Consider the following 10,867-nt stretch of genomic DNA (forward strand, 5'->3'; position numbering starts at 1 on the left):
CAGACACTCAACAACGCCAAATCATTTATAGTGACTAAATATTTTATGACCAATTAAGTGAAACTGTAGAATTTCCTACGGCACATCTAACGATCTATCTAGTGTGCCGCGGCACAGAGGTTGAAAATCACTGGACTCAGGAATACCTTAATATGGTCAGTGCTGTTCAGCCAGCCAGACCCCCCCTTACAGCCAGCCAGACCCCCCCTTACAGCCAGTCAAACCCCCCCTTACAGCCAGAGACCACCCCCTTACACACAGTCAGACCCCCTTTACAGTCAGACCCCCCCTTACAGTCAGCCAGTCCCCCCTTACAGCCAGTCAGACCCCCCCCCTTTACAGTCAGTCCCCCCCTTACAGTCAGAGACCCCCTTACAGCCAGTCAGTCCCCCCCTTACAGCCAGTCAGACCCCCCCATACAGTCAGACCCCCTTTACAGTCAGTAAAGACCCCCCCCCCCTTATATTCATTCCATTTCCGCTCCAAACAGCCATGAAGTTCCTGTTGGTCTGGATTTACACACTGAAATCGATCAGAACCCTGAGAACTCGTCACGACGTCACACAGAACCGCATTTCAAATGATTGATTTTACCGGATCAGTCGCATGGAAATTAAACAGGAGGTGCATTATGGGATGCTGCACTAGCCAGCTGCTGCTTTCAGCTGATCAAAGGCTGATTAATAACTGATTAATTATGAGTCCAGCTGCTGCTTTAGTGACCGGTGGAGATTTCATCTCTCTTCTTCTGAAGCTCCTTAAATTTGTACAGAGCTCAGATTAATTTGGAGCTGCAGGATGAAAATGATGATCAGAGACACTCAGATGAGCTGGTTGATGAACTTGCAGGAGGAGTGAGACGCCGAGCACAGCCGGAGTTAAAGCCCACTAAACACACGTTTCCACAGCGTCAGTGCTTCAGAGTAGATGGTGAAGGACTGGGAATCCAGAAATGCTGGACCAGCTGGTGAAAACCAACACAAGCAGTGATTTATAAACTGGTTTAAAGGGGTTTGATGGAAAAGAAGAGACGTTTTTATCTTATCTTACAGACTTTGTTGATTTCTGTAAATATAATTTCCCAAATGACATCATTTTTCACAGCTGGACACAAGACTGATAAACATGATTCATCAATAATTTAAAACACAGTCCACAACATCGGAACAGCGCTGCACTCATAGCGGCTCTCAGTACCACATGTTCTCCCGTGCTGGAGGCGGTTAATGCTGAGAGGCTGTTCAGAAGACCTGTCACTCAAAATCAGGCTACAAATACAGACTGCAGGGGACCGCCCTCCTCTAAGCCCCGCCCCCTGGTAAAAGCCCCAGAACATTTAAATGTAGTGAATAAAATAAAATGCACACGTTGTCTAAACCGCTTATCCTTCTGGGTCACGGAGGAGCTGCAACTCATCCCAACTGGCAATGGGTGGAAGGCAGGATTCAACCTGGACAGGTCGCCAGTCCATCACAGGGCAGACAGACAGGCACAGACAGACAGGTAGCCACACAGACACTACAGGATAACTGGGCCAAATCTGAAATTGCAGAAGGTCTCCAATATCAGAGGGATCCTAAACAACGATGTCCCCAGATTATCCTGTGGTTTGGGGCATCTATAATCCCATCTTCACTCCTCCGATCTGCTCCCAGTCCAGTCGGGGTCCAGTCTTTTCCCTGAGGTCATAGCAATGTGTATTTACTGTAGTACGTTTCTCTCTCACTGTCTCTGTCTGTCTCACTGCCAGTGTCTCTCTGCTGTTCCCTCAGCTTTTCTGAGAGGAAGAGCTTTAGTTACACCTCTACATGGACTTTTAATGAGGGTCATTCTTTGGAGATGTTAGACAGCAGAACGACTGGGACTTCAAACAGTTATAAAGAGCTACATTCATCATTTTATAAAGCAAAGGTTGTTTCTGAGGGTATAACGCTGGATAGTGTTGTTACTCAGTAGCAGACTGATATTCTAATATTATAAAATTCCTCCTTCCTGGCTGTGACTCTGTGTTCCAGGTAAACTGGACTGGGCTGTGATCTACACTGCTGGACGTGTCTGTGGTCTGAAAGGATCATCAGTTGATCTGTCCTGCTCTTATAAACACCCTGAAGGACTCACAGTGAAGAGATCACTCTTCATTCATTCATCGTACTTTCACAGCTGTGCCAGGTAGAAGCTAATACGGGTTGTTGAGGTTCAGAACATTTCACAGTTTGCTGATTTTCCTGCTCCAACACACGTTTCAGCTCATGTGCTCTTTGTAATTAGCCAATAAGATAAGGGTAGTTCTTAGTCAACGGAGAAAAGTAGTATTATGCTATCTAGTTGCTTAATTATTTTGAAATTTAGATTTTTTATAATTCTGTTTTTGGGTAAATAATCATTCATTATGAACAGAGGACTGCAATAATTCTTACAGGTCTCCCCCAGTGTACATTCTGAAATGGCCACAAGTGCATCAGCGTCAGAAAGTAATGTTGTAGACCTGACAGGCCAGGTGGTATGCCATTTACATCTAACATTATTTTGTGAACGCAGTTTAGGAATTTTTGAAATACTGTAATTGACAAATTTAGCAATGCTGTCTCTGTTGTAGGATGAAAATAATGGTCACATATATGTAAATGCTGGCACTCCTGAGGTGAGAATTATATAATATTCATCTTGTAAATCTGTGAATATTGCTTGAAATGTTTCATTTTGGTAGATTACCTGTCTAAGCTACATATTTTCTTTTTACCAACATCTTAAATAACTTGGAACGATGTCTTTTAAAATTGATGCGTAATTCTCTGAATCAGGTGTTCTACCGAACTGATCAGCCAATTCAAGATGTGATAACTGCCCAGAACAGGTATATCTAATTTTAAGATTGCAGTATTATTTTTCTCTACTAAAGACCTGTTAGAGTTACTGTTAGACATGGTGGTAGTGGTAGTAGTGGTAGTGGTAGTGGTGGTAGTAGTAGTAGTAGTAGTGGTAGTAGTAGTAGTGGTAGTGGTAGTAGTGGTAGTGGTAGTAGTAGTGGTGGTAGTAGTAGTAGTGGTAGTAGTGGTGGTGGTAGTGGTGGTGGTAGTGGTGGTAGTAGTGGTAGTGGTAGTAGTAGTGGTGGTAGTGGTGGTAGTAGTAGTAGTGGTGGTAGTAGTGGTAGTAGTGGTGGTAGTGGTAGTAGTGGTAGTGGTAGTGGTGGTAGTAGTAGTAGTAGTAGTGGTAGTGGTAGTAGTGGTAGTGGTAGTAGTAGTGGTGGTAGTGGTGGTAGTAGTAGTAGTAGTAGTAGTGGTAGTAGTGGTGGTGGTAGTGGTAGTGGTGGTAGTAGTGGTAGTGGTGGTAGTAGTGGTAGCAGTGGTAGTGGTAGTAGTAGTGGTGGTAGTAGTGGTAGTGGTAGTAGTAGTGGTGGTAGTAGTGGTGGTAGTGGTAGTAGTGGTAGTAGTAGTAGTGGTGGTAGTAGTAGTAGTAGTAGTGGTAGTAGTGGTGGTGGTAGTGGTAGTGGTGGTAGTAGTGGTGGTAGCAGTAGTAGTAGTGGTAGTAGTGGTAGTGGTAGCAGTAGTGGTAGTAGTGGTAGTAGTAGTAGTAGTGGTGGTAGTGGTGGTAGTAGTAGTGGTAATGGTAGTAGTGGTGGTGGTAGTGGTAGTGGTGGTAGTGGTGGTAGTAGTAGTAGTAGTGGTAGTGGTGGTAGTGGTAGTGGTAGTGGTGGTAGTAGTAGTAGTAGTAGTGGCAGTAGTAGTAGTAGTAGTAGTGGTGGTAGTAGCAGTAGTAGTAGCAGTAGTGGTAGTAGTGGTAGTGGTGGTAGTGGTAGTGGTGGTAGTAGTAGTGGTAGTGGTGGTAGTAGTAGTAGCAGTAGTAGTGGTAGTAGCAGTAGTAGTGGTAGCAGTAGTAGTAGTGGTGGTAGTAGTAGTAGCAGTAGTTGTAGTGGTAATGGTGGTAGTAGTAGTGGTAGTAGTGGTAATGGTAGTGGTGGTGGTAATGGTGGTAGTAGTGGTAGTAGCAGTAGTAGTGGTAGTGGTGGTGGTTTTGGTAGTGGTGGTGGTGGTGGTGGTGGTGGTGGTGGTAGTAGTAGTAGTAGTGGTAGCAGTAGTGGTAGTGGTGGTGGTAGTAGTAGTAGTAGTAGTAGTAGTAGTAGTAGTAGTGGTAGTAGTAGTAATGGTAGTGGTAGTGGTGGTAGTAGTAGTGGTAATGGTAGTGGTGGTAGTAGTAGTAGTAGTGGTAGTAGCAGTAGTAGTAGTGGTAATGGTGGTAGCAGTAGTAGTAGTGGTAGTAGTAGTGGTAGTAGTAGTGGTAATGGTGGTAGTAGTAGTAGTAGTAGTGGTAATGGTGGTAGTAGTAGTGGTAGTAGTAGTAGCAGTAGTAGTAGTGGTAATGGTGGTAATGGTAGTGGTAATGGTGGTAGTAGTGGTAGTAGTGGTAGCAGTAGTAGTGGTAGTAGCAGTGGTAGTAGTAGTGGTAGTAGTGGTAGTGGTGGTAGTGGTAATGGTGGTGGTGGTAGTAGTAGTAGTGGTAGTAGTAGTAGCAGTAGTAGTGGTAGCAGTAGTAGCAGTAGTGGTAGTAGTGGTAGCGGTAGTGGTGGTAGTAGTAGTAGTAGTAGTGGTAATGGTAGTGGTGGTAGTGGTGGTAGTAGTAGTAGTAGTGGTAGTAGCAGTAGTAGTAGTGGTAATGGTGGTAGCAGTAGTAGTAGTGGTAGTAGTAGTGGTAGTAGTAGTGGTAATGGTGGTAGTAGTAGTAGTAGTAGTAGTAGTGGTAATGGTGGTAGTAGTAGTAGTAGTAGTAGTAGTGGTAATGGTGGTAGTAGTAGTGGTAGTAGTAGTGGTAGTAGTAGTAGTGGTAATGGTGGTAATGGTAGTGGTAATGGTGGTAGTAGTGGTAGTAGTAGTGGTAGCAGTAGTAGTGGTAGTAGCAGTGGTAGTAGTGGTAGTGGTGGTAGTAGTAGTAGTGGTAATGGTGGTGGTGGTAGTAGTAGTAGTGGTAGTAGTAGTAGCAGTAGTAGTGGTAGTAGTAGTGGTAATGATGGTAGTAGTAGTAGTAGTGGTAGTAGTAGTAGTAGTAGTAGTGGTAGTAGTAGCAGTATCAGTAGTAGTAGTAGTAGTGGTAGTAGTAGTAGTAGTATCCCAGCAGAACTGACCAGGCCTCTCTTTCTGAAAGTACTCTGGAAGACATGCTAGTGCACTGTCCCCTGACAAGTTCTCCTGTGAGTACCAGACATGAGTACTTGCACATTTAGACACACTTATATATTTACACACAGTCAAAATTACGTTATTAGTTAATATGCAGCAGGTCTGCCTTGGGTTTATAATGCAGACCCCTAATTCCATTTTTTTTAAAGCAGATAAGGGGGAGGTTGGCAGCAACAGGAGGAGTGTCTCATAGCCATTTCACAACAATCAGGTTCTCAAACATTTATTAATCTTTTATTAATTTATTAATTTTGCACATTTTCTTTTCCAGAGAAAACCCATCTCTGTCCTTCATGAACTGTCACTAAAGTTAGTGGACTTCGTTTATATTACATTGAATTACATGGTTTTGGAGTTTGTGTGAAACATTTCACAAGACATCTGTAACTTCATTTTCCTTCTGTTTCTTTAGAGAACTCACTGTTTCTTAAAAGGAGAAACCATGGTGGTTCTTGACAGCGTTGGGAGAAGATCTATGTCTCAAGCTGATGCTGTGGCCTGTGTCTAACTGAACCACAGTTTAAATGTTTCAGCAAAACTGTAAATGGACCATGATGCATTTTTGGCACAACATGTTTGTTTTCATGGATATGGATTCATGTATAGCAACATAGTGATTTTATTTATTGATGTTTTGCTTTCTTTCTTTTATGTACCTATAGTGACATATTACTTGACAGTGAACCAGATGAGGACCCCCAGATGTTGTCCTCTCCAAAACACCCCTATAGCCCCTGTGATGTGAGTGAAAAATGTGCCTGTATATATTATATATATATATATAATGTATGACTGTATGTTAGAATCAGAGCAGAATAACTGAAAGTACCATTGTAATCAACCTATATGTTTACTATTGTTATGGCTATTTCTTTCTTGTTTAAAGGAGATGGAGAACCTTGCTGATATCATTAGAGACTTCAAGAGGGAGAACATTAGTGAGCATTCTACGTTGACGGTTGTGGCCAGAAGGAGGCGAATTCTACACAGCGCCATAACAGCTCTAAACAAGGGCTATTTTGACTGGCACAAACGTCCACAGATTGAATTTGTAGGCGAGTCAAAGTGGCAAAATGTGCAAGCAATTCATTTTCATGGAGATTGGAGATCAAAATTGTATTGAAAGGTGCAGAATAAATAGGCTTATCTGGGACTCTCCTAACAGCCACCAAAACTATCCCCATCAATAAACAGACTAAAGCTTTCATCTGGGAGAGAGTGGATAAAATGAAGCTCCACTCTTGCTTTAGATCTGAAAAAATCCACAGGTTTTTCTGTCCTTCCTTCCATTGTGAGAAGTTAACTCAGCCCTGTGGGTCAGAAAGGATGTGTAGCTGTCAAGAAGCCTCACTAAGAAAAGGAGACACATTGCTGATGTTCTCAGAATGTTGGCCCCCAGTTTCCAGACCAGATTATGCTGATTGTGAAAAGCAGAAAATGCTAAACCAGTTTCTAAGACTGAACATTGAAGGTGTGGAAAAATAGAACTGCTTATTAATTTTGAAAAAGTGAAAGTAAGGAGTTTATGAAGACAAAGTGTGGACACACTAAATCCTGATTTTATTTCCCCTTTCATATTTAGTGGTTAGGACTTTTTCCTTGAAGCTGAAAAATGAATAGATTTTAATTCATGGCCATTTTGACTGGAAAATAAATCAATCAAAATAGAGATCTGACTTTTATACAGAGTTTTTTTTTCCTCTCTCTCTTCCCAGCTTTGTGGAGGATCATGATCGTATGACTTCACTAAATATTATGGGCAATGCATCAAAGACTCTCTGGACTAATAAAATAAACTTTATTCTGTTGCTCTTTACCTTTGTTGTAAAGCTCATCATTTTTGAGTGGATGACCCAAGATGACCCAAGATGCCCCGCGATGCCCCAAGATGACCCAATTGCATGTTTCCTTTTGAGTTAATTTTATACAGTATTAACAGTTTTTCTTTCGTCTCTTTGGTAGGCTTTTCATGAAAGACGTGCAGTCCACTTTGGGCATTTTCGAGGGACAGCCAGACAACCTTTTTTTGTCTTATGATCAGGCAGCCCTAGATAAGGGAAAGTATTATACTGGAGGGAAGCTGATTGCCTGGTCTCTGTTGCCTGGGGGACCAGGCATTAAGGCATTACATCCCAGCCTTTATCAGTTAATGTGTGGTCAGGCTCCAGATCTTGAAGAATTTGATATTTCCATCTTGCCAGACAAGTGTGTGCAGGACAAGCTTCAGCAGGTTTTCTGACACTATGCCGTTTTTTTACATTGTTGGTTTTATAGTTAGAGCTCATTTAAATTCAAATCAAATCAAATCAAATTTATTTATATAGCGCTTTTTACAACTGATGTTGTCACAAAGCAGCTTTACAAAAATGGGAATCACAGCACAGAGAATCAGACAAAACACTGAACATAATATACAGAATATACAGAACCCCCGTGAGCGCTGAGGCAAGGAAAAACTCCCTCAGAGCTGGAGGAGGAAGAAACCTCGGGAGGACCAAGACTCACATCTAAAGGGGGGACCATCCTACCACTGGTCAGACAACTTATAAGTTAAACATTGAAAAGTCAATTTTACATCCACGCAGTTCTAATATATTCAGGTGTGTATAATCAACAGTGGAAACAATTAGAGTTCATATAGATTTGGATGTGATCTGTAGTGGAGAAGCTGCGTTCCAGAAACTTCCATCAGTCTGGTCAATCAGGGGGACAGGGGGACTTGAGGGTGGGACATCCATCAGTATTGGGCCGGACCGGTGGACAGTCAGTAACTCGGAGAATTCTACAGAAATGAACTTTGAGGGGAAAATAAGAACAGTGTATTACTTGTCTTGTACTTTAATATTTTGTTGAACAACCTAAAACACTGTACTATGTGTATGTTTGTGTTAATGTAGCCTAAATTTCTGTCTTGGTTTTTGTGCCTTGTCTTCTGCTGTGTTCTTAGATTAAAGACTGTAAAACTGAGGAGGCATGGAAAAATCTTCAGGACAGTTTGGGTGACTGGATTGCAGATTGTGGTGTGCCAGGGGTTTATGAAGCCAAAGTCCATGACGTTCCTCAGATACTTTCCCAAGTTGTGAAGCATTTCATCTTTCACAGGTATTGTTCCCACTGCTTTCAGGACATAGTGTTTTATGTACTCCAGGTATTGCACAGCAATCTGTGATAAAATAGCAGACAGGATTTGTTGACTATTGCTTATCGCTAATAACGGCTTATTATGATTGACTAGTTTATGCCATCCTTATAGCCAATTATCACCGTAGACTTTTCATTTATTTAGTGCAAATGTTTAATTTATTAATTTTTATTTCAGAACTGCAAACATGATTGAGCAGTTTAAACAAGGGATGAACTCTTGTGGCAAACTTTGGGAAACTGGAGAGGTACTGGAATGCATTTCAGTGCCTGTTTACACACACAGAGGGACGACTGACAAGAGCTGCCTTTCGCTGTCTTTTCAATGTCGTTTGGAGTGACGAAGGGACAAACAACAAGGAAGCTGAAGAGGACACTATGTTTGCATGGGAATGTCTTCTCAACAGTGTGCAAGGTAGAGGGGGCGCTAGTGAGCGAGCGATGGTGTAGGTTGCATGTTGCGGAGCTCTCCAGAACTTTGTCAGTTAAGTGATATTTAGGCGTAATACAGATTACAAGTCTCTTCACTTTATATCCAACTTGCATACTTTACGAAAGGGAAGGCAAATCATGGCCAGCAGGACCACTAAAGGGCGTGCTGTGGCCACTTCTTCGACTGGGCCTGCTAAAGCTAACGCGCCGTCACCCCCAAGGGTCTCGGGTGAGTCCGATAACCCCGCTCAAACACCTGTGACGGCGGTAAGCCCTTCTCAAATCATGGCCTTCAAAGACGAGTTAGTGGCAGCGTTGCGAGCGGATTTTGCGAGCATTTTCAAGGATGAGATCCGAGTGGTGTTTGAAAGCGAAATTTCTGCTATTAAACAGGAGATGCAAGATGCCAAAACGGAAATTTCTAACTTTAAGACTGATATAAGGAAGGATGTTGAAGCGATGGAAAACACCATGGAGCAGATGGAAAGGGGGCTTTCTGGATGTTCAGATGACGTTGTGGCATTACAGCGCACTGTACAACAACTTTCAAACCAGGTGGCGGCCTTAGAGGACAAATGTGAGGATCTGGAAGGAAGGTCCAGACGTAATAACATTCGGATAATAGGGGTACCAGAGGGCGTAGGCAGCAGCAGCGTGTCGGCAGTCTCCGCACTCTTGAAGGACGCCTTTCAGCTAGAAAAGGCCCCTCTACTGGATAGAGCACACCGCACCTTACAGCCACCCCCGAAGCAAGGAGCAACCCCTAGAGCCATAGTGGCCCGTCTTCACTATTTTCATGATTGCTCTAACATCTTGCGACTTGCCAGAGAAAGGAAACGTGTGGCTGTGAACGACTTGACCATCTCAGTGTATCCGGATTATACAGCGAAAGTCGCCCGGGCGCGAGCAGCCTTCAATGACATCAGACAGCAGTTGCGTGGCATCGAGGGACTTCGTTTTGGCATACTTCATCCGGCTAGGCTTCGCATCACTTACAAAGGAGTGGAGAAGAATTTCACATCGCCAGTTGATGCCCAGAAGTACATCGCACAAGATATTATAAAATAACCAACCGCCGCACGTTCGGAGTTTCCTCTTATGTAAAGGGGATGCAGAGCCTGAATGTGTCTACTTTAATTAACGGGACAAGGTTCCTAACCAGCCTATTTTGATTGCTTGACCTTTCGAGCTGGGGTAAGTTTGGGATGAGAGCGGTGTTAGTAATAATATGATTGTTAAAAATTAGGAGGTGTGTGTGATATGTGTAATGTATATTTTGGTGTTGGGCATGGCTTGTTGTTGGTTTGAAACATTTGCAAAAGTAGTAATCCTTCAGAGTTAAGTTATAAACTGTAATAGTTTGGAAAAAGTTTGTTAATATTTCATGAGACGAAGTAACTCCATCTTTGACTTGAGATATACGTCTAAAGAGTTCATATGTTTTGGAGAGTTTAGCTTCTGGCTGAATAGTTTCCCTAGTACAAGCACACTGTGTGGATACCATATAGTGGGGGGAGGGTTCGACCCTGTTAGGATGGGTAAGAAGGAAGTGGGAATGATGGGCTTACGAGGGTTTCAGTGTTTATACGTATTTTTTTCTATATTTTATATTATATTTTATGTACTGTTTTTTTTTTAATTATTATTTCTACAATGATAAGGGGTTAAGAAGTGACGTGTATTATTTCGAATCATGGCACAGAATGTAAAAGTAGGAGGGAAGACGGTATGCCCAATTTCATTTGTAAGCTGGAATATTAAAGGGATGAATCATCCTGTGAAACGTAAGAGGGTTTTAGCACATCTACATCAGTTAAAGGTGGACATTGCGTTCCTCAAGGAAACACATTTAAATATGTCCAATCATATGCGTTTACATACTAGATGGGTGGGTGAAGTCTATCATTCAAAATTTCAGTTTAAATCAAGAGGTGTGGCAATTTTAATCAGTAAACATCTGCCTTTTACTGCTTCCCAGATTGACGGAGATTCTAAGGGCCGATATGTCATTGTTACAGGCAAAATATATGACATGCCAGTTGTTTTAGTCAGTGTTTATGCCCCTAACTGGGATGATGCTGCATTTTTCACGAATCTGTTTACTCGATTACCTGATTTGAATG

At 42.4% G+C, this 10,867-nt stretch overlaps 1 protein-coding gene across 1 annotated transcript; it reads left to right on the top strand.

The window, feature by feature from the left end:
- The first annotated feature begins 8,002 nt into the window (after positions 1-8,002).
- Positions 8,003-9,938, top strand: LOC119263559. The gene is made up of 2 exons (XM_037538992.1): positions 8,003-8,273; positions 8,491-9,938. The coding sequence occupies exon 2, from the start codon at positions 8,883-8,885 to the stop codon at positions 9,810-9,812; it is 930 nt and encodes a 309-aa protein (XP_037394889.1). The 5' UTR covers positions 8,003-8,273; positions 8,491-8,882; the 3' UTR covers positions 9,813-9,938.
- Positions 9,939-10,867: the final 929 nt, after the last annotated feature.

Source organism: Pygocentrus nattereri, chromosome 6 (assembly GCF_015220715.1).
Source record: "Pygocentrus nattereri isolate fPygNat1 chromosome 6, fPygNat1.pri, whole genome shotgun sequence".
Taxonomy (NCBI): domain Eukaryota; kingdom Metazoa; phylum Chordata; class Actinopteri; order Characiformes; family Serrasalmidae; genus Pygocentrus; species Pygocentrus nattereri.